This window comes from Podarcis liolepis (genome assembly GCF_965112155.1).
Source record: "Podarcis liolepis genome assembly, chromosome: 8".
Classification (NCBI taxonomy): domain Eukaryota; kingdom Metazoa; phylum Chordata; class Lepidosauria; order Squamata; family Lacertidae; genus Podarcis; species Podarcis liolepis.
In genome coordinates this window covers 15,893,348-15,919,919 of record NC_139560.1, presented here as the reverse complement: position 1 = coordinate 15,919,919, position 26,572 = coordinate 15,893,348, and the positions used below count along the sequence as shown (strand labels likewise).

General features: G+C 45.9%; 1 protein-coding gene across 3 annotated transcripts in view; it reads left to right on the top strand.

Annotated features, from left to right (window-relative positions):
• The window catches only part of DEPTOR (DEP domain containing MTOR interacting protein), a 73,162-nt gene that overhangs the window by 43,265 nt on the left and 3,325 nt on the right, over positions 1-26,572 (top strand). For all 3 annotated transcript variants that reach the window (XM_083516896.1, XM_083516898.1, XM_083516897.1), the window contains 4 exons: positions 8,041-8,226; positions 10,080-10,214; positions 13,802-13,872; positions 14,261-14,365. In XM_083516896.1, coding sequence (XP_083373022.1) covers positions 8,041-8,226; positions 10,080-10,214; positions 13,802-13,872; positions 14,261-14,365 — 497 coding nt within the window. The remainder of the gene's footprint in view (positions 1-8,040; positions 8,227-10,079; positions 10,215-13,801; positions 13,873-14,260; positions 14,366-26,572) is intronic.

Below are 26,572 nucleotides of genomic sequence, written 5' to 3'. Positions count from 1 at the left end.
TCAGTGATCAGCCTTTTTTATGGTCCAGCTCTCACTTCCATACATCACTACTGGGAAAACCATAGCTTAAACTATACGGACCTTTGTTGGCAAGGTGATGTCTCTGCTTTTTAAGATGCTGCCTAGGTTTGTCATTGCTTTTCTCCCAAGAAGCAGGAGTCTTTTAATTTCGTGACTACTGCATTTGTCATTAAAAAGCTAAAGCAGGCTGAAGATCTTTTGTTAAAGTTCAAAGTGTGTTATGAGTTAAACCATCCTCTGCAGTCAGAAGAAAGCACCTCTGGGTTCAATGGAACTGCTGCCCAGCTAATTCTGAGCAGGACTGAGCCTGGAGTGTCTCTTCCAAAATCTGCCAGCCCTGTTTGTCCTGTCAACAAGCCGTATCTTTTCTTGCCAGATTCTCTGTATCAATTGAAGAAATACCTTTTCCATTGGTCCTTTGAGAGGTCAAGGATGTGTGAAGCCCAATTTAGTCTTCTGTCTGCTGCTGTGCTGTAATTGTTATGGCTGAAATTTCAATACATTATCGAAGGGTGTTTTTTTTAAAAAAAGATTTTAATAATTGTGTGATTGCATGTTGTGTTTTATTCGAATACTTTATCTGGATGACCTGGAATCCTATGGGATGAAGGTGATTAAAAATTAAAACAAGCAAAGAAACAAAAAATGGAACAGGGCTGCAACCCAGGTTTCCCCGATCAAATCAAAACATGCTAACGCATCACCTGAAAACAAGCAACTTCCTCCCACTGGCAACCATAATTTTTGGCTGGCTACCAAGGGCACTGATGGGCTAATCCGACAGTGTTCTGACCCAGTCATGCAAGATTTCCCCTGGGGAACTGAACCAGATTGGAATTGCAGCCAGGGAAAATGTATGCAACTCCCTTGTTCCTGTTTAATGTTAGAAATGGAGTGTTCTTATTGACTTTCCAAGAACTTAGGATGAAAAGGACTGGTGTAAAATCTGATTAAAGCCCAGAGAGGCTAAGCTCTTTATTTATAATACTTTGCCAGTAGGAGATTTGGTTTAGAGACTTAGTTTCTATAGATTTCATTGTGTTTCACCCGAGTTAGAAACGATATTGGTTACACTCAGCTGAGATGGAATGATTATGGATTTTAGCTGTAGCAAACAAAAATAACATCTGTTTTGACTGCATCTGTACTTACACTGAAACTAGCATAGCTAAAAAATTAGAAATCTTCCCTTCTCACCTCCCCCCCCATCCTGTTTCCAAATTGCAAGCTAACTTTGAAATAACAACAGCTGCCTGCTTTTCACTCCGTTGTCTGTTTATTGCAATCTTTATAGAGTCTGCTCAGTTTGCAAGTAAATACCATGGATCCGCTGGCAAGTTTCCTCTGCTCTCCAAGGGCCGAGCCATTCTTTGTGACTTATATGTCAGCATTGTCAATACAGTTTCAATTAACACTAATTGGCATTCTGCTGTAGCCTGGCAAGAGCTGAATGAGATATTTGGCTGACGATTGAGTGTAGGATAAAATACCTTTGTGCCTCATTGGTTGTCTTTATAAACTGCTGTCACAGTTTATAATAGAACTCGACTACCCTTATTGCTGAATAAGCACAAAGAATAATGACATGCAGTTTCCTTCTCTAGTTAATTTATTGTCATAGAAAAGGGCCTGACTGTCAACTTTAGTTCAGATCCTAGCATTGAGGCAAGAGCTTTCATATCTAAATGCCTGTCTGAATTATAATAAATGTTTGCGTTTCTATAATGCTTTTGAGTGTGTATAGCATTTCATGTGCATTACTTTGTCATAACCTTTACAACAACCCTTGCAGTACTACTATCCCAGTTTTGCAGGTACAGTAGGTACGACTAAGGGGACAGACATCTGCGGAGTTGATGGCAGAGACATGGTTCCAACCAGAATTTTAGGTTAACCACTATGTTACACCAGCTCCCTCTCTAACTAGAACCTTCTGTTTCCTCTTGAACTTCTATCTGAAAATGCCACCCCTTTCTGGCAATGCTCTGTGCCTTATGTTGGTCCTGGTCTTTCCCAATTTGGTAAACTTTGAGATGTATGCATACCATGTACTGAATGACTGCATGCAGAGCTTGGCTGCAGGAATTGTTGGAAGGAAATGTGCAAGGCACCATCCAATGGTCTTAGGGACTCCACCCTGGATTTGTGTGGGCCTTTTCGTCTCCCAAAGATCTCCTGCAAGGCAGCAGAGTTTTAGGACCAGAGTCTCCCTTCTCCTAGATGGGCTACCTTCCCAGGTTGATGAGCCCCATCTGCTCCTCACTTCCCTCTGCAGCCCATGCAGAAACTTCCTTCTTGATCATTGGACCCACTACTGGTCTTGTCCACTCAATGCGCTAGGGCCTGTCTTTGTATGCAGGGGAAGTCTAACTCACCAAAGGTTGAGACCCATTGGCTGCCCTCACTTGGTTTAGCTTGGCCAGTCAAAGCCATTCCCGGGGTGTAGCCGCTGTCTCATGCTGACAACCCCACTATACATCTGCATATAACCCCACCCTGGGATCTATATCTTGGTATGACACTAGACGGTTATGGAATGCAGCACAAGCATTTTAGAAATGTAGACTAGCTAAAGATCTGTCACCTTCGCTGAGACTGGGTAGCAATGCCCCTTTCCCTAATATTTCGGCTACCTTCGGAAGGGAGAGGAGTACAGGCTGTGTCTCTCCCATGGTGGAATGGATGGCAAAAGTAAAAGCATCTGTAGACACAGATTGGGACAAACTGTTCCTTGCCTTTAGAGATCAAACTGTCATAGAATTGGAAGGTCCCTCAAAAGTAATCTATTCTAACTGCCTGCCTCTACAGGAAGTTCAACAAACGCCGGCTCCCTCAGCCTGAAAGTGAGATGAGCGCCACAACCTCATAGCCTTTGACTGGACTTAACCATCCAGGGGTCCTTTACCTTTTCACCTTTAAAGCATAGATGATAGATGGCCATTCACTCTTTGCTTCAAACAATCTAAAAAAGAAGAGTCCACCACCTTCCAAGGTGGTCCATTTCCATTGCTGAACTACTCATATCTTCAGAAAGCTCTTCCTAATGTTTTGTCTAGATCCTTTTTCTTGTAATTTGAACCCATTGGTTTAAGTCCAACCCCCTGGAACAACCAAAAGTCTCTTTTCTTGAGCCCAGTAAAACATGATGAAATGTTAGGAGAGCGGGATATAATATTGGGAATTGGCTTGGATAGAAAGATAGATGAACACCAGTAACTGAACGTCTGGATTTTTAATGACAGGGTAGATGTTCTGAATTGATGCTACCATTAAAGCACATTTACAGATGCCAGATTAGCTCTGAAGACCAAAAAGCCTTTGGAAGGAATGGGGGGAAAGCTCTCTGCAATATCATATGTTTTTGTCTTGCGGTATTTATTCTCCACTGGGAGGAAAATTGGAAGGGAAGGCCTTCTGCTATTGTACTTAGTGGGGCAGTGTGTGACACATCAGGGTTATGCAGAGATGAAAGGTACACATTTAACGTGAAAATCAGGTCATCAATCTCTAGGAAATATGGGCAGGGCAGAAAAACACAGGATTTTGCAAATGCAAAAGAAATGAGTAATTTTTTTTATTTTTTAAAATTGGTCACTATCCTAAAGCATTTTTAGAAGATTCATGTGCCAAATGTTCAAAAGATGAGGAGTTAAAGATTTGGAAATCTGTGGTGCTTTCCATAATGACAGTGATTTCTTCAGAATCTTTTTTATTCAGTTCTCGGAAGATTCTTGGAAGTGGATGTAGGAAAATAAAGTGGACTTTATTCAGATATTTTTCTTTGTGAGCTGGGCCAAGCTTGAAAATAATGTAGCTGGCGAAAGTGGATATTCAGTGCACATGGTGGGTGGGGGGAATCAGACTTAGGAGACAGCTAGCCTTATGTTCTCTACTACTGACTTTGGCTTTTACTTACAGTGCTGAAGCTCTGTTTCACTCTCACCCACTCACTCAGTTATCACTGCATATATTTAAAACCATGAGATCACCTGCTTTCTGCATAATGAAGTCAGACCCCATTCATGGTGTAATTAGAATCTAGGAACCAGGAAATGAATTGCTACAAAATGTAACATCCTCTGCAATTTTAATTTTAAAACTATTCAGCTTAATGAAGGCCTTGGGGGGGGGAATTGGAAAGCACACCTGGTGGGGCGAGCCAATAAAGTTGCCACTGAAATAAACCAGAAAGCTGAAATAAAGCAGGCTGAGATGGAATCTCTTTAATAACAATAATTGCAAGCGGCAGTTGAAGAAGCAAATGACAGGAAGCGCAGCAATTTGTCTTTTTGTCAGTGCTTGGAATAATGAAATTTTGGCAGATCAGGTCCTCCCTTAAAGAGAGCACGTATTGCGGTGAGACCTGGAAAACTGACACCCTGTGTTGTGGGTGGGTACGATTGGTCAGCCACAACACCCGATTGGTAGGTCCCTCGAAGCTGGGTGCAATCTGGCCAATGGGACGCAGTCCAAACAGTTTGAGGGACCTATTTATGCCCATGCATGTGACCCAGAGCTTACTCTTTCGGCGTGTGCATTCGGAGCACCCGCCCACCTTTCCCTACTTTTAGGACTTGTGCGTTTGACCTTGCTATGCCATCATGTGTCGTCTGCCGTAGGGACAGGGGCATGGCAGGAATTTTCCACACCTGGATAAGTGGAAAGCCGGGAACAGGCTATCTCCACCACCCAAATGTCCCTATCCCTATCACCTTAACCAGAGCCTATCCGCAACCTTACAAGTTGTGACGATTTGGTACGCAGTAGGCAAAACCCAAATGGCAACAACCAATCAGCCAAATTTTTAATATTACCTATTTGGTACTTTCACAGTGAATCATTATCCAGAGCATATTTTTATTCTTATGAAGTTACTGACTGTAGAAACATCGCCTACCATTCCGTCACACCACTCCATTTTAAAAATACTCTATGGCTGTGCTCACACATGCTCTTTGCTTGTGTGAGCACAGCCATTGTTTGGAGTTAAACAACACCTTTATTCTTAATATTTGATTTGATAGCTCCTCTACGCTTGCAAGTCGTCACTCAATGTTTGAGTCATCAAGCAAAGAGCATGTGTGAGCACAGCCATAGAGTCTTTTTAAAATGGAGTGGTGTGACGGAATGGTAGGCGATGTTTCTACAGTCAGTAACTTCATAAAAATAAAAATATGCTCTGGATAATGATTCACTGTGAAAGTACCAAATAGGTAATATTCGAAATGATATATTTAATGCTGATGTTGTAGTTGTTGTCCAAAATTTGGTGAATTGTGGATGTTCAGGTTATATTATCAAATTACTATGCAGTAAGGGACGCGGGTGGCGCTGTGGGTTAAACCACAGAGCCTAGGGCTTGCCGATCAGAAGGTTGGCGGTTCGAATCCCTGCGACAGCATGAGCTCCCGTTGCTCGGTCCCTCTCCTGCCAACCATTAGTTCGAAAGCACATCAAAGTGCAAGTAGATAAATAGGTACCGCTCCAGCAGGAAGGTAAACAACGTTTCCGTGTGCTGCTCTGGTTCGCCAGAAGCGGTTTAGTCATGCTGGCCACATGACCTGGAAGCTATATGCCGGCTCCCTCGGCCTATAAAGCGAGATGAGCGCCACAACCCCAAAGTCGGTCATGACTGGACCTAATGGTCAGGGGTCCCTTTACCTTTTTAAGGTACATTCTTACGAGCATTTTTTATTCATTACAGGTACATTTATTCATTAAGGTACATTCTTACGAGCATTTTTTATTCATTACATTTGATTTTTATCTGCTTTTCATGCTTTTGCTTATAAGATGTTTTGTTTTGCATAGCATTTTGCAATATTGTGTACAAAACTTCTATTTGAAAAATTGACATCACACACAGATGCTGTGAAGGAATCTTGACAACCCCAAGCAAACTAATAAATGTCCAAAAACATACAGATGTGAATGCTGACAGTAACCTAAATGTGACTTTCAGTGTTCTTTGGTGCATGTCCAATGAGAAGTGAGGAATAGGTATCTTTAGACAGTCACAAAATTCATCTAGGATGGTTAGCATTCACATGAGTCTCAATATTCAGCAGTTTTGGACATTCCTTGCAATAGAAATGAACCCCACTCTGTATTCTTTCTTCAAATCCATCATTTGCTCATATATATATAGGCGAATGTCCAACACATTTATTTCCATTATTAATTGCAATGCTTTTAGGAAATGGAAGTTTATCCTCCTTGTTGCCTAAGGTATTCAGGGACTGCAGCTTTTAAGAACTAGTGGTTCTGGACAATTACTGCTGCAATAATAACGTAGATGCATTTATTATACTGCAGCTACTTCTGGGTGCAGAGTTGAGCCTGGCATTCTCATTCAACATCAAAGCATGTTGTGTAAAGTTTTGCAAAAAGTAAAGAGATCATTGCTGCCCTGGGCAACTTGGGGAGGAAGGATGGGATATAAATTCAGTCCGTCTTGGCACCAAACATGTTCTCAAACCTGGCATAGACCTTTCCAGAAGTTACAACAGCAGATAGATAGGAAACACACCTGGTTGTAAGTAGCTCTTGCTGCCTTAAGGGCGTGGAGTGAGAATGAACTGATGTCTCTGTTGAGAGAGTGCATGTTGAAAATGTAATGTAGCAAAGCCTGTCCTGACTTATCAAGGCTGATCTAAATAATAAATACCAGGTTTTGTGGTCCTGGGGCCCTGTTAGCGCAGAGACATACTATGAGTGTGTACAGGAGCAGAGACTGGTATTACCAAGGAGTTCCAGGGGCCAGACGTTCAGAGCATATTGTGGAATGGGAAGTCCAAAACTCAGGTTGGCTGGCGACACTCAAAAGGAAAGCATCTGTCTAAATGAAGTGGGAGATGGGAAGGTTGTGAGTTAGATACATATCACTAACACTTACCTGGAAATATTTATAGGCGCATCAGTACATAGAGACTCAATCTGTTCTCTGGGGGATGGCGCCACTTTGTAGCCTAAAGACAAACAATGTTGATCTTTCATTCTATAGCCTCTATTCATTCTATAGCCTCCAATGGCCGACAAAGGCATTAGTATGCAAACCAAAAAACACCCAGTTCGAGTCTTGGTTCATCTTGATAGACCCATAATGCCAAACATAACAGGTTTTTTTTTTTAAGTTTCCCCACTCCAAATGGGTAAGTTCTAATATACGGCTTAGAAGACTCTACAGAGAGCAATGACATCTGAGTCTGTGGCCTGTCCAGATGACCTGTTTATTGAGCATTCATCCTTTCCTTGCACAAAGCTTACATGGAGGTTATATTATATCTTGTCTTCACTGATCATCCATTCTGATTTGTTTGTGGGGCACCTGTACACCAAAGCGTGTTCTCCATAATAGAGAGCACATGTTGCGGTGGGGACCAAAAAGGCCACCCCACTGTTGTTGGGCAAATTGGCCTCATGCTGTGATTGGGCAAGGAGTGTTGCTGGGGAGAATACAGGAATCCAGGGGCTTGCCATCCCTTTCATCCTAGTCCCTGTCATTGGACTTGGGCCGTGCAAGCCCCAGGGGGCATGAGGGTGAGAGATGGGGGACTGATGCCCAGCTTCATTTCTCCCCAATATGGTTCTCCCTGACTAGCTTCCGCTGGAATCTGGAGGTCAGTCCTGTCCCCCTGACTGGCTTCCGCTGGAATCCGGAAGTCAGTTCTGTCCCTGGGGCAAGGACAGATAGTGGTAACCAGTGCCTAAGCAACCACTCACGTGTGTGTATTTAAATAAAGTTGTGGCCAAATTCATGCCAAAAACCTTAAACAAAAAATTGATGTGTGAAGTGTGAGTTATTGGGGTGGCTTGGGGGACCTCGACGCGCAATAAGCGTTTCTCTTGCGTTCATCCCAATCTGCTTGCGTCTTCCCATTTTTGCCGATGACCTCTCCACCCCAGTTCAAGTAGCTTACTGCAAGCATTGTCCCCTTATTCCTGACACATTCTGTGTTCTCTATCCCACTAAAAAGGCCTTTCCCCTTCTCTCTCCCTCTCACCTACCTTCCTTCCCAGTGTGCAACAAACACCATTTTATAGACAGCAATCTGCTGTTCCAGTTCCGAATGAATTTCCGCCGGAGGAGGAGATTGATGGAGCTGCTCGCTGAGAAGTCCCGCTTGATGCCAGAGAGTCACGACAGTCCCTTTTGTCTACGAAAGCAGAACCATGACAATAAAAAGCACACCAGTTTCCTCTCAGGTATCTGAGTACCAAGGCAGAAGGACGTCTTCGTGGTATTAGTAGGAAAAAATAGTAGTTTATCCATTTCTATAGTACTTTCAACCAAGATTCAACAAGATTCACTGCAGCTCACTCACAGAACCTGGAATATGTGCCTCTGAGCACTTGCAGACTGCCTTGAGGGGAGGGAAGTGTATGCATTAAATGCTGTTTGAAAAGGAGGGGTTAAAGTCAGTGGCGTAGCGTGGGGGGTGCAGGGGGGGGCGGTCCGCACCGGGCGCAACATCTGGGGGTTAGGGTTAGGGGGCGCAAATCCACAGGTTAGGGGGCGCAAATTACTTGCCTTGCCCCGGGTGCTGACAACCCACGCTACGCCACTGGTTAAAGTAATAGAGTTCTTGAGAGGAGAAGAATAAATGGTTAGAGCACAATCTATGCAAGTCATTGCCACCTTGGATTAGCTGTGTGCTAGGTCATCTGTCCCTGAGGAAATTGTTCAGCTGTTCCATTTTTTTCCAGAAGTTGGGTTTTCTGTGCCCTGGAAAAAAATCCAGAAGCTGAAAAGGGGAAGTATGGGAGGAGAATGTTTCAATCATTACATTATGCAGGTGCCCAGTAAACAATCTAGTGCAAGACGGCAGCTTCCCATATTGAAGTTGATCCTCTTTTGTGCTATTTATGAAAGCATAAATCTTTTCTTAATTTAGAAGAGAAAGCAGAAGAAAAACGTTAGTAATGTGAGAGAGCATTCTAGCCAGTTTAGGTTTTGTATTGTGCAACTGATTTATAGCACAATCCTATTCAGTGGTACCTCGGGTTAAGTACTTAATTCGTTCCGGAGGTCCGTACTTAACCTGAAACTGTTCTTAACCTGACGCACCACTTTAGCTAATGGGGCCTCCTGCTGCTGTTGCGCCGCTGGAGCACGATTTCTCTTCTCATCCTGAAGCAAAGTTCTTAACCTGAGGTAATATTTCTGGGTTAGCGGAGTCTGTAACCTGAAGCGTATGTAACCCGAGGTACCACTGTACATACCTAGCCAAAAGTTAGTCCCATTGGGTTCACACGGCATTGCAGCCTGAAGCAAAAAAACAAACAAATAAAAAAAACACATTTGTGTATGGAAGTACCCTAAAGATGTAGCTGTTCATGAATGGGCAACACAAGTTTTAGAAATTTAGGTGACCGCTGGATATAAAATCAGAGCAGTGGCATTTCTGATATAACAATATACAGGTGAAATGGACTTAGAAGGCCATCCAAAATAATAATAATGCTTTGCTTATTTGTTTTGAAAAGCACCATTGTACTAAATGAGCAGTTCGTCATCAAAGTGATGGGACTATTGAAGGTGACAAGATGCACTAGAACAGGCATCCCCAAACTCGGCCCTCCAGATGTTTTGGGACTACAACTCCCATCTTCCCTAGTGAACAGGACCAGTGGTCAGGGATGATGGGAAGTGTAGTCGCAAAACATCTGGAGGGCCGAGTTTAGGGATGCCTGCACTAGAAACTTCTGAAGTTATGAATCATGGGTAGGCAAACTAAGGTCCGGGGACCAGATCCGGCCCAGTCGCCTTCTAAATCCGGCCCCTGGACAGTCCAGGAATCAGCGTATTTTTATATGAGTAGAATGTGTCCTTTTACTTAAAATGCATCTCTGGGTTATTTGTGGGGCATAGGAATTTGTTCATTGTTTCCCCCAAAATATAGTCCGGCCCCCCACAAGGTGTGAGGGACAGTGGACCGGCCCCCTGCTGAAAATGTTTGCTGGCCCCTCTTATGAATGACGGTAAAGAGAATTGTAAGAAAGAGAGAAATTAATTTATGACCTCCTGCCTATTTCCTTTCCTCCTCTGCTTGGGAAAGTGAGCCCCACCAAGGAGATAAAGATTGTCTCAGCAGTGAGACGGAGCAGTATGAGTAGCTGTAGCAGCAGTGGGTACTTCAGCAGCAGCCCAACGATCAGCGGCAGTCCTCCAGTTCTGTGCAACCCCAAATCTGGTAAGGATCGCTAAGACTTCTTTCATTGGCGAATGTTGGAGCCAAGTTAGACACCATGCACTTTTTTAGATGCACCTTCGCATTGCACATGCATGCTTTAAAAACAAAACAAACCAGAAATAGCAACTGTTGATATGATTATTGGAATGACTGTAAAGGGACGGGGCTGCAGTCTGGATGGCGCTTGCTCCTCCAAAGCTGCTATTAGCTTTCCTACCAATGCAAATAGCAGCTTTCGAGGAATGATTTTCCTACCAATGCAAATAGCAGCTTTCGAGGGGGAAGAAATGATTAAACGCCCCCCCCCCCGTCAGCCTTCTGTAATTCCCTACCCTCAGGACCCACTGTTAGTATTTTTGTAAACTGCATTATAAATGCACATATGCATTTAAATCCACATATACTTTACCCCTTAGAAGACATCCAGGCAATTTAGCTTTGAGATAGCAGGAGTGTATTTGTTTTTAATGAAGGGTCATGCCTTTGCAAAACCAAATACCCTTTCAAAGCACATTATTTCCCTCAAGGAATTTTGGGCACCGTTGTTTCTTATGGGTTGCCAGAAACTGTAACTCTCTGAGGGGTAAACTACAGTGCCCAGAATTCTTTGAGGGAAATAATGTGCTTTGAATGTGCTTTAAATGTACAATGTGTATATGGCCTAAACTAATTAAGGAGAAGGGGACAACAGAGGACAAGATGGTTGGACAATGTTCTCGAAGCTACCAGCATGAGTTTGACCAAACTGCGGGAGGCAGTGGAAGACAGGAGTGCCTGGCGTGCTCTGGTCCATGGGGTCACAAAGAGTCGGATACGACTAAATGACTAAACAACAACAAAATTTACATTTAAGTAGGGGAGGACTAAGTGTTTGCATGTTCCCTCAGCTTAAAAAATAAATTATTTTTTTGTACATTGAAAACTAAGGAAAGGCTAGACCGGAGTTCTAATAGGCTATGTTTGAATATACAGGAGTTTAACACGTGAAAGCGTTCGTCTTCAAAGCTTAATTGGTCTAGCCCAGCCACAGACCTCTCAAAAGCTGTCCAAGTTTTCCTGTACTCCTGGATTCCTAGTTCTTAAGCTTTTCTGTGCAAGACTCAGGTTTTAATCAATGGCGTATAGTTTTATTCCATTTTTATTCCAAGTTTTGAAAGCTTCGGTTTGATTGTTGTTGCGCTTTGTGAATTTCCTCCGCTTTCCTCCAAATTGCCTCTTACGTAAGCTGCTCAGAGCTTTCTTTTTATATTAAGCGGTTTCTAAATTATATACGTGAATAAATCAGGCCAGTTCCCTTTTTAAAAAATGGATGGAATATTTGCGTATTCCTTAGACCTAATATAGCCAGAATTCAGGAACCGGCTAAAAGTAAACATGGAAGGGAATTATGTACCTTGTCAGCTTAGGCATATGACATCAGCTGCTCGACCAAGCGCTTTCACACCCCCACTGGTTGTGGCAACCAGCCCTAAATCGGCTGACAATCCAAGTTTTCTGACCCGCTTAGCAACTGTTTATAGATCAATCTGTCATTCTTCTCCATTACGCAGAGAGAACAGTGACAGCAGTGGCCCACATGTGAAGACATTTACTTTATTCAAGCCGTTAATGAATGAGGTCAGCACAGGAAAGGGGATAGTAACGATGCGATCCAGCTGTTTGCTAAGAGGAATTAGGAATACTTCAGCTATCGGTTCATTTTCAACAAGCCCCTCTATGCTAGATGAAAACCGTCGGCTTCCGAGCTTGTTTTCTTTCTAAGCTATTTCCTGTGCCTCTAGAAAGATGAAACATCCCCCCCTTTGTGCCCTTCCGACTGATATTAAAAGGCGGAGGAGGGCAGTAAAGAAATATGCATTTTCCCATCCACACTGCTATCTGCTTCAAAGGGAGAACGGAATGTCAAAGGGAATTCTCACGCCCTCCTTTCTCACTTCAGTCTTCCCTTCAGTTACGTATAAATATACTTGGCGTGTTCTGAAGATGATTTCAGTAGCTCTGCAAAGGCATTAACCTGCGAATACGAGAGCTCCAACTCAAGGGAGCAGCGATAGGATTGAAGCCTTGCCCTGTGTACAACACAGTGCAGGCGTGTCTTCGGCAACTATAGGACAGCGCTTGTGATGTCACTCATGATTAATGGTGCAATTCCCTCTCCTTTCCCCCTCGTCGTGGTTTTATTTAAAATTTATTTATCTGCGTTCTTTAGAATCCGGGCACGTCCTGGCTGCACAGTTAAGTGTGGGAGTGAACACGCTGGCCTCTGAAAAGTGAGCAAAAATCAGAAACTGTGCCTGTCAGCGATGCTCTGCTGTTTTATATCTTGTGGCGGGGAAGTGCACCTAAAAGGAACACAAAAGCACAAATTATTTATTTAGCAGTAAGCAATCATTCCTTTATTGCCTACTACAATCCACCCTTGTGCCAAGAAACAAGGGTATAGCATTCATTTTAGATCCAAAGATTAGATTACAAGGGTTTAATTGAGGGAAAAGATCTTTGCACAGATAGATAGATAGATAGATAGATAGATAGATAGATAGATAGGTAAGAGAGCTGAAAATAACGCCAATGTATTCCACACCTGGCAACCCATGTGCCCCTTTGGTCCATATAGTACATAGGTAAAGGTAAAGGGACCCCTGTCTGGACCCAGTTCTCGACCCCTGGGCTAGGACCTGGGTGACAAGGGTTCAGATCCTGCCGTAGCCGTGAAGCTCAGTGGCAAACCTGAGCTGATGTTGCCACACCATAATATGACAGGAGCCAAGCCTAGGATCCCATCCTGTAAAGGTAAAGGGACCCCTGACCATTAGGTCCAGTCGCGGACGACTCTGGGGTTGCGGCGCTCATCTCATTTATTGGCCAAGGGAGCCAGTGTACAGCTTCCGGGTCATGTGGCCAGCATGACTAAGCCGCTTCTGGTGAACCAGAGCATCTCACGGAAATGCCGTTTACCTTTCTGCTGGAGTGGTACCTATTTATCTACTTGACCTTCATACTTTCGACCTGCTAGGTTGGCAGTAGCAGGGACCGAGCAACAGGCGCTCACCCCGTTGCGGGGATTCGAACTGCCGACCTTCTGATTGGCAAGCCCTAGGCTCTGTGGTTTAACCTACAGCGCCACCCACATAGGCGAGTCTAAAAAGCCTGGGACACAAATTGTCACAGCCCTCTAGCAGCTGGGGAGGCTCATTTACCAGAAATAATGTATTTAGCATTAACTCTGGAAATGTATACTTGATTCTGACCATACTAAGCCTCCCTGATGTATATTGTATTCTAGGAGGCTGAAACCCAAAGCAAGCATTGGTTGCCAGGTGTGTTTGTGTGTTTTTCCAGCTCTCCTACCCCACCAATATTGCAGCAATAGTTTTCCATTTCAGCAATATTTTGCTAATATTTTAATGTTCCAGTGCTAATTAGAAGATTGGTTTTTGTTTTTTAATGTGGAAGCAACATAGGAGAATCACAACTGGATGACAGTGTCGTTGACAATGTGAGTAAAGGAGACATGGCGATTCCAGACTAAGCAATCCCAGCTCTTGTGAAAGTCTTTACTTAACATCCTCCTTGTGTATTTGCAGTATTGAAGAGACCAGTGACTCCTGATGAACTTCTGATGGCTGGGGCACCATATGCCAGAAGAACCTTCACAGTATGTCTCCAATTATCTCAATTATCTTCTGTTGTGTAGTGCACTTTATGACATTTTGATCCATTATTCAGACATAATAACGGATGCAAAAATAGATAAAGGAATATTTTCATTCGCATTTTGGTACAATTTTGAGCCCAGGGTTTTTAATCACAAAATCTGATGGACTGTGAAAACAGCGTTACTATTAGTCCAGGAAGTGTGTGAATCAGGCCAGCTTTCTTAAAATTGTGGCTTGGTTTGCCTAAAATCCCTGAGCGACCCTAGAATCCGGTGAATCACGGCGGATTCACAAGAATGTGCTTGTGTTGTTTTGGCTTGCTATCAAAACAGCAACAAAGAGAATTGCTAAAGCATTCGTTGTCGCACCTTCCTGTTCTCTCTCAAGATTGTAGGCGATGCCGTCGGGTGGGGATTTGTGGTGCGTGGGAACAAGCCTTGCCACGTCCAAGCTGTGGATCCCAGCGGCCCAGCAGCTGCAGCAGGAATGAAGGTAATTTTAACGAATGCAGATTAAGTACTTTAAAAAGGGGGAAGGGAAGTGTTGACATGAAGTCAGGACTACTTCAGATGTGACACCACGCAACACAGCTCTATACACCTGGTGTGGGGACATAAACTCCAGTGTTCCTCTGATGAGAATCAGGACGCATGTCTTTTGCTGACATGCTCTTGTGGGAGCCAGCTGACTCGCGTGAAAGCGCAGCATCACAGCAAGCACCATCTTGTCCTCCTCCCTGAGCTTGACAGCGACACTGGAGGGGAAAACGGGCGGGGGAAGGAGGGTGCGGTGGGGGTGAACAGCCCCGGGTGACATTTGGCGCGCCGCCCGCCCGCGACTCCCAAGCCTCCCCCGAGCTGTTGGGGGAAGGAGGGAGCTGCGCCGCTTTGCTAGCAGCATTCCCCCCTTCCCCCTTCGTTTTGACAGCTGGGGGAGGCTTGGGAGTCGCGGGTGGGCAGCGCACCGAATGTCCACCATTGGTGGCTCGCTCTGCCCCTGGCTGCAGGGCGCATGTGCCACTCTGTGCACCCGAGTGGCTATCCCGTGCCTGGGAGGGCACCCTCCATGCCCCGCCCCCCTCGGGAGCGCACCCGTCCTGGGCAGCGTGGACATATGTTCCGCCACTGGTGGGAAACAGGACATTCTGGGATCAAATCAGGAACTGGGATGGTTTCTGTAATTCCAGGACTGTCCCGGGGAAATCGGCACACTTGAAGCGTATGTAAGGATTTCCATGAGTAATTAGGTAAAGGTAAAAGGACCATTAGGTCCAGTCGTGGCCGACTCTGGGGTTGCGGTGCTCATCTTGCTTTATTGGCCGAGGGAGCCGGCGTACAGCTTCTGGGTCATGTGGCCAGCATGACTCAGCCGCTTCTGGCGAACCAGAGCAGCGCACGGAAACACCGTTTACCTTCCCGCCGGAGCGGTACCTATTTATCTACTTGCACTTTGACGTGCTTTCGAACTGCTAGGTTGGCAGGAGCAGGGACCGAGCAACGGGAGCTCACCCCGTCACAGGGATTCGAACCGCCGACCTTCTGATCGGCAAGCCCTAGGCTCTGTGGTTTAACCCACAGCGCCACCCATGTCCCCCACAGTGCCACCCGAGTAATTACATATGGACTATATACAGTGGTACCTCTGGTTGTGAACAGGATGCGTTCCGGCGCCCCGTTTGCAACCTGAAAGGAACGCAACCCGCGTCTGCGCAGACGCGGGTTGCGATTCATCGCTTCTGTGCATGCGTGTGACGTGAATTTTGTGCATGCGCGAGTGGTGAAACCCTAAAAAACCGCAACCTGAAAAAACGTATCATGAAGCAAACGTAACAAGAGGTATGACTGTAATTACAGTGGTACCTCGGGTTACAGGCGCTTCAGGTTACAGACTCCGCTAACCCAGAAATAGTACCTTGGGTTAAAAACTTTCCTTCAGGATGAAAACAGAAATCGTGCTCTGGCAGCGCGGGAGCAGCAGGAGGCCCCATTAGCTAAAGTGGTGCTTCAGGTTAAGAACAGTTTCAGGTTAAGAACAGACCTCCAGAAGGAATTAAGTACTTAACCCGAGGTACCACTGTACATATTGCCACACAGGACGTTGTTTTATGCTGACTCAGACCATTGCACTATCTCGCCCAGTGCTGCCTGCACTGCCTGACAGCAGTTCACCAGGGTCTTTTCTCAGCCCTGCCTTAAAGGTGTTGGGGACTCAACCTTCTACATGCAATGCAGATATTTTCCCACTGAGCTACAGCCCTTCCCCATCATTGCGTGTCACTATCTACGTGGGATCTTCACACTCCTTCCTGGCAGAAATGTATTCCTGTAGGAGTTTTAAGCTGGCCTAGGACATTGCCAGGTTTGTGTCTTCCTTTCCTGACGCGAGTCTCCTTTAGGCTTCTTTATGCTCAGCGCAACAGTAATAAGAGCCGGCAGCGAAGAAGAATCCGTCCTGCTCTAAGAAGCTTTGTCTGCCAGAATTGCTTGGAGCAACCAACCAAAAGAGACCAGACCAAGAAAACTTGGCGAAGAGGGAAAGGGCAAGAATTTGAAGAGCAGCCAAAGCTCAGCGTTTTGCTTTCTAGAAGTGTCCTTGGCACTGTGGCAACACCCTCTTCCCTGCCTTGTTGAGATGCACCCAGAAGTCTACACATTTCTGGACGTTGGCTGCATGCTGCGGTTGTTTAGAAAACTTGCAGTCTTCGTTCCCTCCACGCTCCGCATGTTACGCTTCTCTCCTTTGCACCGCGTGGAGCAAACTCCTGGGGCAGGACTTTTGGCCCGCCGCTCCGCAAGTGTACTCGAAGGCCTTTTGTTCCAGAAAGCTGTAAGGAAGATATACTTACAAAGCCAGCGCTGTGTGTCTTGCATTCCATAAGACGACTTATTCAAAAGCCATCAATCTCAGTGGATTCCAAAGAGAGAGGCCTGAACCAAGCCTTTGTGACGGCGAGGAAAATTGCCAGGATTTTAATTTCAAGAAAAATGAGTCTTGGGTCTGTCTGGGAAGGCCTTCATTTATGGTGTGTGCACAACTCTGTAGTAGCCTAGTGGTGATAGAAATGTGCTCTGTACTTTCTCGGTGGGGTGGCTTTTCATAAGGATGAGAGCGAGTCTTTGGCATTGAAAGCAGATTCTGGATCCTTAGCAATCGCTGGCATTGCTCCTGCATAGCCCCTCCTCTTCCCTTTCTGCTCGTGGGCTATGTGGCCAGAGGAGTGAAAAAACCATGGCAGAAGGACAGCATTTGCCTTCTGCTGTTGGCAATGGAGTGGATCTACTGCTTCTTGCAGAAAGAAGTTCAGAGGAGGTTGGGCAGGTCTGGAAAGGCTCTTTGGCTGTCTTCCCACCAGGTCCTTGCAAGCTCTTTGAAAATAAGTCTGGTGAGAAGTGGAAAACTCTCTTTGTTTTCCTCCTTCACTTTACAGGGTTGGGCGTTATATCACAAGACTGAAACTGAAGTGGGGTAAATATTGACACAGCGATAACATTGTGATTGCAGCAAACACCAGCAACTCACTCCCTATGTTAAAGGCACACCATGTAAAGACTGCGCAGAAATAGACACGATAAGGCCTGCCGTCTGTTTCCAGCATGAAAACTGTGAAACCACCTGCTCAGGGTTTAGTTTTGGGCTATTTTAATCTCATTGTGTTGCTAAATATGGCCAATATGCTAGCTGTACAATGAAAAACAGCGTTGGTTCTTACTTTGGAGACAGAGCAGATAGTGTAAGCTGGGTGACACATCTCTCCTACTTTTTGGTTGTTGTCTGGGAGTTTGAACAAACATCAGCTGTTTTCCAATACGGTTTTACTCGATGGCTTTTCTTTAAATAGTATGACAGATGAAACAGAACGGGCATTGGTCTAGTAACACTTTTGCAGCTGGTTTGAGGACCAAAGTGGAGCTTTGGCAGAAGTTCTGAGTCTGCGAATCGTATACACACCCCACACATTTAAGAAGCTCCAGAGAATCCTGCATCAGAGACAGAAACTTCTGCTGAAGGGAGATGCAGGTGGACTGTGGAAGATGGAAGAAGGATTGCTCACTTCTTTTTTTCCACTGCTGCTTCTCCTTTCTAAATGGCACCTTCCCTCCATCACTTTTTTTGATATTTAATGTCTCCAGATTACTGCTGACTGTGCAGTTTGGCTCTGAATTTCTTCTATCGGTTGTATTCTCTGCCAAGAGTATAATAGATTTCACCTGCTGTTACACTAGAGAATGAGCATAGCCGAAGAATCTTTATAAGTGTTCTTTGATATATAGCTACAACACTATTAATCAGCAAAGTGCTACTGAGTCATGTCCTTCCTCCGGTGACATCATATTCTTGCAAAGAAGCTGGGGAAAGGTGGGCTGGACGAGGTAACTGTTAGGTGGATTTGCAGCTGGTTAATGGACCGAACCCAAACTGTACTCGCTAATGATTCCTTGTCATCCTGGAAAAAAGTTACAAGTGGAGTGTTGCAGGGTTCTGTCCTAGCCCGTTGTTGTTTGTCTTTATAAACAACTTGGATGAAGGAATTGAGGGGATGCTCATCGAATTTGCAAACTGGGAGCGGTAGCTAATGCCACCTCGTATTTACGGGACCGCCTCTCCTGCCCCGCAGAGACCTTAAGGTCCATGAATAATCACAGTTTAGAGGTCCCGGGCCCTAAGGATTATCCTCCACCAGGGCCAGGGCCTTCTCAGTGATGGCTCCAACCTGGTGGAATGCTCTGTCCCATGAGACCAGGGCCCTGCAGGATTTAACTTCCTTCCGCAGAGCCTGTAAGACAGAGCTATTCTACCTGGCTTTCAATTTGAACTTAGCCTGATCTTTTATTCCCCTTCCTTCCCTCCCCCTCCCCTTTTTATGAAGATTACCCGCTCTGGGATCCCACAGCTAATTCTTCCCTGGTCTCCTCGCTGGCCCAAATAGGACTAATTTAGCCAGCTAGCCCTGATGATCATCTAATGTTTATTGGATGGATTTCCCCCCCTAAATTGATTTTTGATTATTGAATTCTGAATTTATTGTTATTCACATTTTATACCATTTTTTATGCTGTTTTTTGTTGCATCAATTAAGTGTTTTAAATTTGTTGTTAGCTGCCCTGAGCCCGGTTTTCTGAACTGGGAAGGGCAGGGTATAAATAAAAATTGATTATTATTTTATTATGAAGTCAGGGGCATAGGGCGGAGGGTGCGGCGCTACCCGGGTGTCATCCGTGAGGGGGTGACCAAATGGCACACCGTGGGGGGGCAGCACTTACTGCGGGGCCTGGCCTGCAGCTCGCCCAAGCCACGCATCTCTCCTGGGAGTGACGCAGTGGCTCAGGGCCCCACGCTGCGCAAAACAGCAGCGTGGGGCTTGCGCCTGCCAGGCGGACGCTGTGGGCAGCTTGCTGCAGTGCCCCCCGGGTGCGGATCACAGTGGGGCCCCCGTGTGTGGATCACAGCGGTGCCCCTCTTTAAAAAAAACCTTAAAAAGCATAACAATTCTGATAAACCCACCATTTTGGCTTGCTTATGTCAAACCAACAGGACTGTTACTAGCCACTTATCTTTTTCAGATTAGTTTTAAACAAGGACAATCTCAAGGCTACAGTACTTTTTCTAAAAGTTTTTGTAAGAAGATGCTCGGAGGGCCATTTAGATTAGGCATGTCGGGCTGTTTGTCATCATGAGTTCCGGGAACTGCAACAGCCGTACCTATTCAAATTGCGGCGAAGCCGCTCCGAGTGCATATGCCAGCGCAGAAACAGTGCTGCGCTTATGTGTTAATTCAGCTTGTAAATTCCTGCCTGGGCCGCAGCCCAATTACAGATGCATCGTGTTGCCAGACTGCACAGCTGAGACCTTTTGCCCTTTCGGAGCATTTGCTGACTACTTAAAATAGCCCTTGGCCAACAGCTTTTGCTGCAATGGTGAAAAATACTCGGAGTCGAGTGTAGATTTAATGCTCTTTATTCAGCTCATAGTAGTGAGGAGGAATGGAAGTTCCCCCAGAATGTCTGCTTTATATACATTATTTACACAATGGGCCCCACATGACTGGCTAATTCCGGGATTCTCCTGTAGGCCAATCGGGTTGCGGATTCACTTCCACCTGGAGCTGGATTGGGTGGCTCCTGTGGTCCAATCAGACTGCTGCATTCTGGATCCTATTGTTCTGGGACCAATCAGACTGCTGCATTCTGGACCCTATTGTTCTAGGACCCATCAGACTGCTGCATTCTGGATCCTATTGCTCTGGGACCAATCAGACTTCTGCAATTTGGATCCTATTCAACTCAGTACATAACAAAGGGGAAGACAATTTGGACACTGGAAGTTTGGGAAGAGTGTTGTTCTCATGCAGAAACTTAATAGCGTTGTAGACAACCCCGGTTTCTTTGGCCCTGCTGTTGCTGTCCTTGAGTTATGGTTGCCACCTCTTGTTTCCTGAAGTCCTGCTATGCCAGGCAAAAATTCTACTGGTATAGCTTTGAGAGCCAGTGTGGTGTAGTGGTTAAGAGCGGTAGACTCGTAATCTGGGGAACCGGGTTCGCGTCTCCGCTCCTCCACATGCAGCTGCTGGGTGACCTTGGGCCAGTCACACTTCTCTGAAATCTCTCAGCCCCACTCACCTCACAGAGTGTCTGTTGTGGGGGAGGAAGGGAAAGGAGAATGTGAGCCGCTTTGAGACTCCTTCGGGTAGTGATAAAGTGGGATATCAAATCCAAACTCTTCTTCTTCTTCTCTTTACCCACCATGCAGATGGGGAGAATTTCACCTGTTCCCTTTCTACATGCAGGTGTTCACAGCGGCGTAGCGTGGGTTGTCAGCACCCGGGGCAAGGCAAGTAATTTGCGCCCCCTAACCCCTAACCTGCCGCCGCTGCCAGCTTCTTCTTGCTGCTGCCTGGTCTGGTCTGGTGTGGTTCTCTCCCGCGCTCAGCGCTGCGCTGGGCGGCCGCTGCACTGTCCCTCCCCCAGATAGTCCCTCGCTCTCTCTCCGCACCGCACGCCTGGCACCCACCCCCTCCACAGTGGGCGGTGACCCAGCGGCTCGGACCGGATTCGCACAGCCAGCAGTGAGAGAGAGTGAGTGAGCCAGGTAGGGGCAGAGAGCTGCGAGTGCGAGTGCGCGCCCCCCCCCGATGTTGCGCCCGGTGCGGCCGGCACCCCCTGCACCCCCCACGCTACGCCACTGGGTGTTCAGCCCTCAGGAGAATCAGCAATACAAAGGTTGAAAATGTACCTTGTGTGGAGGTCCACCTGCTGGGCTTTTGCCAAAGAGGTAGGAGGATACAGCCTTCTCCTCTGTGCCACATCATGATGTGCTGCATGTAATGGTGGCTCTGAACTGATGGTGGCTAAGCAGAATCATAGTGTTGGAAGGGACCCCAAGGCCATCTAGCCCAGCCCCCCTGCAGTGCAGATCTTGAGGCTGGAGCAAATAACTCAATGAGAATAGCAACACAGTGTGAATCGGTTATGAAGCAAAAGGGGAATTACCTGCTGCAGCTTATTAAAAAGGAACCGAAAGCTTAATTATTTATTACAATTATTTCAGGGTTAGTCTTATCATAAACGGTGGGTGTTGTTAATGCCCACTGGAAAGGAGAAATGAACTAGTGTGTATGAAATGGATGCTGTGATCCATTTGGGTCTTCCCACCCGCTTCATTCACATGTGCAGGAAATGAAAACAACAATTCTCATAGTCATTTCTCTGAAAAAAACACAAAAACCCAAAGACTAACCATTACGCCGTCAAATTTACAACCTGTGCATTAAATTAGGTCAACAAGTTTACGGCTCATGTTCTGTTTACCTGACATGTTTACTTCCCCAAATTGTTAACTTGGAAATCAATGTCGGTGAACTTCAAGGAGCCTCATTAGCCTTACTGTTCTAATCTGAGAAACTCTGGTTTGGCGTCATATCAATTAACTAAACAATAGTATTAACAGAATTGCTTGATCTTTAAAGTAGAAAGTGCCAGGCTTACCCCTGCTTAGAACTGGCGTCCTCTGACCTGTAAATCTTCCCTTATAATCCCAGATGTGTGGGTTCTGTTGTGACTGTTCAGTGTATGGGAGAAGGCATTTTTCACATGTTTAAAGGCACCCTTGCCATTAGGATTATTTAATTAGGCTTTTACATTGAAATGAAACTCTGGGGCGTCAGAAGTGGTTACTTCTGGTTACCCGCAATATCCAGGAAGGATCATGAAGTGGTGAGCTTTTCAACAGGTTACAGTGGTACCTCGGGTTACAGATTCTTCAGGTTACAGACGCTGCAGCTTACAGATTCCTCTAACCTAGAAATAGTACCTCGGGTTAAGAACTTTGCTTCAGGTTGAGAACAGAAATCGCGCAGTGGCGGCGGCGGGAGACCCCATTAGCTAAAGTGGTACCTCAGGTTAAGAACAGTTTCAGGTTAAGAACGGACCTCCAGAACGAATTAAGTTCTTAACCCGAGGTACCACTGTAGTTGGATCTTTCCCTCAGCTGAAGGAGTGGCAAACCTCAGGAGGAGGGGGCAGATGCTAGGCTGATGGGGTAAGAGCAACTATTACAATGGGAGCGTGTGAAATCCTCAGTGCAGGATATATTGAGCCTGGGAAGTCAGGTAAACTCATCAGATCCTTTGAAGTCTATGCATTGAGTAAGGACATTCCTGAGTTATCTTCCGAATCTGCTCCCCCAGGAGAAACAGTTGGTCCGGTCTGGTATCTATGTGATCTCCCAGATGCTTGATGCTCCGGGAGGGAGAGAGGCAGCAGTTCTGGAGATTTATCAGAAAGCCGTGACTCATGGCACATGGCAGCTAAATCCCAAGGCACCCTGCAAAGAATGGTGCTCAGATAGGCGTAGTAACCAACCCCTGCAGAAGAAGATGGACTACTTCTCTGAATGGCTGGTACTCCAGCTAATGAATGGCTGGTGCAGCATTCTAGGATAGCCACCTGTCATGTGCTTCCAATGAAGCTTTGTTTAAAGGTAAAGGTACCCCCTGACCGTTAGTTCCAGTCGCAGACGAATCTGGGGTTGCGTGCTCATCTTGCTCTATAGGCCGAGGGAGCCGACGTTTGTCCACAGACAGCTTCTGGGTCATGTGGCCAGCATGACTAAGCTGCTTCTGGCGAACCAGAGCAGTGCACAGAAACGCCGTTTACCTTCCCACCAGAGTGGTACCTATTTATCTACTTGCACTATGTGCTTTCGAACTGCTAGGTGGGCAGGAGCTGGGTCTGAACAACGGGAGCTCACCCCATCGCAGGGATTCGAACCGCCGACCTTCCGATCGGCAAGCCCTAGGCTCAGTGGTTTAGACTACAGTGCCACCTGCATCGCACCCGAAGCTTCGTTTAGGCAAGTTCTAAACATCCTGCCCTACCCACCCTATACAGGTGGTTGAATACGGACTTGACTACCAGCATTTGGTTTGTGCCACGTTTGTTCAGAGGGATTACTTCTTCCTCGCTTCTTTCTTAGGCTGTCTTCTTGCCTTTGTCCACCTGTACTTCTCTGCCTGCTCTGTCTCTGGCTCAGATATGGTCAGAACAGGAGGCGGAAACTCAGGGCAGTGGGGGTGTTGTCCGACGGTTTATTGGATGCTTCCTCTATGCCCCTGTTGAGAATGTTCGTGGTAAATAACCATTGTTTTGTTCTAACCTGTCTATGCATATTCCCTCCCCATTTGGCACTCCAACATTGCCTTGACTCAGCAAACTGGATGCAAACTGTAGACGTTTTAGCTCTCAATGCAGCTTTCCTACAAACAGGCTGCTTTCTCTCCCCTTTTACCAAAGCAGTAGGCACTCAGTGATGGGTTTTATCTGAATGAAAATAGCACCTCGGGACAGAAGGAGTAATAATACAGGAGTTTATTTATTTATACTTAGACAAAGTTTTTTTCTCACCTCTACAAATTGAAACCTGGTTTGCAGCAAGCGTTCTGCAGAAAGTCTCGAACATGACACTAGGCATGTTTTGAGCCTTAAAGGCTGAAAGCGAATGCCAGTTCTCTGGAGATGCAATCTTGTGTTTATGCAAGAGCTGGATTGCTGCCTACACCCACACCGCCCACTCTTTTTAGCCAATGGCGCATTAGCTGGACATACTCACATACACAGTAAAATGTAGTATGCAGAAAAAGATTTCTCCTAAGGGTGGATTTTAAAGGAATGGGGAGCAAAATATGTTACTGGTGTAGAACATGGTGAATGAGCCCCAGTCTGCAGAAAGTTTCACTCTGCAGATGAGGAAGAAGGAAGGAGTTCTCTGCAGACTAATCAGATTAGACCTTTGGCACACACAAAAAACGTTTATATGATGCTTTAGACAAGCATATAAGTCTCTTTCACATATTACTTGCCAGAGAGTGGGGCCATGCTCCTGCCCCACTCATTTATTTATTGCTTTAGGATCCACACTTTGAGAACTATGGTCAACAAAGTGGTATCACAACAGATATAAAATGTAATTGAGATTCAAATGGGCTCTAGCAATTTTAAAACAGCCATTTCCTGACATTAAAAGCCTAACAACCCACAAAGGAAAGCAAAGGCCTTAGGGAAGAGAGAGGCCTTCAAGGCCTAGGCAGCTATGGATGAGCCCTGTGGGGCCACCACCAAAAAGGCCCTGTGAGCAGTGCCACCCACCCACCCACCCACAGCCACATCTCTTCTTCACTGGCAGACACTTCAGTTGAGACCTTCTGATGTCAATCTTAGGGTCCTAACAGACTGATCTGGAGAAACAGGGAAGATCATGTTAGTGTTTCATGCAGCCAATGCTGCAAATGCGACTGGTGTGAATCACACGCCTGTCTGAGAAGACTGTGGGAACGGAAGGCAGCCTTATCTCTCTTCTGCTGTGTGTACTTTGTAATGAACTTTCACTTTTTTGTGTTTTCTCGGAGCTGAGGAGAACAGTCGCCATTATGCTGTAGTCTGTATATAGTGTGTAAATAAATAGTAGTTTAGATCTACGATGTCTCGCTCTTCTTGCTGTTATGCCAGAAAATTAGTGCGCATATATCAAGCTGATACAGTGGTACCTCAGGTTACATACGCTTCAGGTTACAGACGCTTCAGGTTACAGACTCCGCTAACCCAGAAATAGTACCTCGGGTTAAGAACTTTGCTTCAGGATGAGAATAGAAATCGCGTGGTGGCGGCACAGCGGCAGCAGGAGGCCCCATTAGCTAAAGTGGTGCTTCAGGTTAAGAATAGTTTCAGGTTAAGAACGGACCTCTGGTAACCAGAGGTACCACTGTATATCACGCTGAGCTCCCTGGAGAAGAAGGGAGATGCCTTTTCCAGTGCTGCGCACATTGGAGGATGCTCTGAGTTCTGGGGGTTTGCAGGCGACCCCAGGGCGTTTCCCAACAGATCATGTCCAGCACTTTGAATTGAGCCCAGGAACATATCTGCAATGAGCACAAACAGGTGCTGGAACGTGTCTAGAGGAGGGCAACCAAAATGGTCAAAGGCCTGGAAACGATGCCTTATGAGGAATGGCTAAGGGAGCTGGGCATGTTTAGCCTGGAGAAGAGGAGGTTAAGGGGTGATATGATAGCCATGTTCAAATATATAAAAGGATGTCACATAGAGGAGGGAGAAAGGTTGTTTTCTGCTGCTCCAGAGAAGCGGACACGGAGCAATGGATCCAAACTACAAGAAAGAAGATTCCACCTAAACATTAGGAAGAACTTACTGACAGTAAGAGCTGTTTGACAGTGGAATTTGCTGCCAAGGAGTGTGGTGGAGTCTCCTACTTTGGAGGTCTTTAAGCAGAGGCTTGACAACCATATGTCAGGAGTGCTCTGATGGTGTTTCCTGCTTGGCAGGGGGTTGGACTCGATGGCCCTTGTGGTCTCTTCCAACTCTATGATTCTATGATTCTAGGTGCAAATTGGCGTAATATGTTCCAACTACCTGGCGCCCAGAGTGGAGTCCCTAAGGTGGTTGGATGGTGCCTTGTATGCCTCCTTCTGGAAACTCCTGCTAAAGGGGTGCCCAATGTATTGTTCTGCTTTCCTTTGCACCACGGCGGCAAGGTCAAGAGTGGAGCCTTGTCATCTGGACAGCCCAGGACCTACATACACACTGCACAGCTTTGTGCCAACAAAAACAACCTGGGAGGCAGCATTCACGAATTGCCGGTCTCTGCAGCCACAGCAGGCGCTGTGATTCTCCAGCATTCTGACTTCACCCCTGGAAGCACACTCCATTGTCTCTCAAGACAGCTGGGACAGTTGGGGGAAGGGCGGGCAAGGGGACCAGTGGAAGAACAGGGCAGGAGAAGCTGCAGTACTTAAAATTTACAGAACTAATAACACCACCCTGATATTTCGTGAGATGCTGGTATATAAATACATTTAGTTATTCATTCATTCATTCATTCATTCATTAATGAACCTTTCATAGGAAATGCACAGCATCCCAGATTTGCAAGCTGACCATTCTGTTGGAGAGGAAGACGTTAAAAATAATATATTTTTGTTGGCCTTGAGGTTTTCTGCAGCCAGTTCTAATAAGAGGCCCTCCGGGAATAACCAAGGCGGTGGTGGGAATTGCTTCCTTGTTGCATGTAATGGGAAATCAGTGTTAGGTTTACAGACGTTTGTTCAGGTTCCACAGTCAGTAACTTTGAAGCTTCTCCGACAGAAGTGCTCGCGTTCTGAATTGTAATAAGGTTGTGTCCGATTCCTCCCTT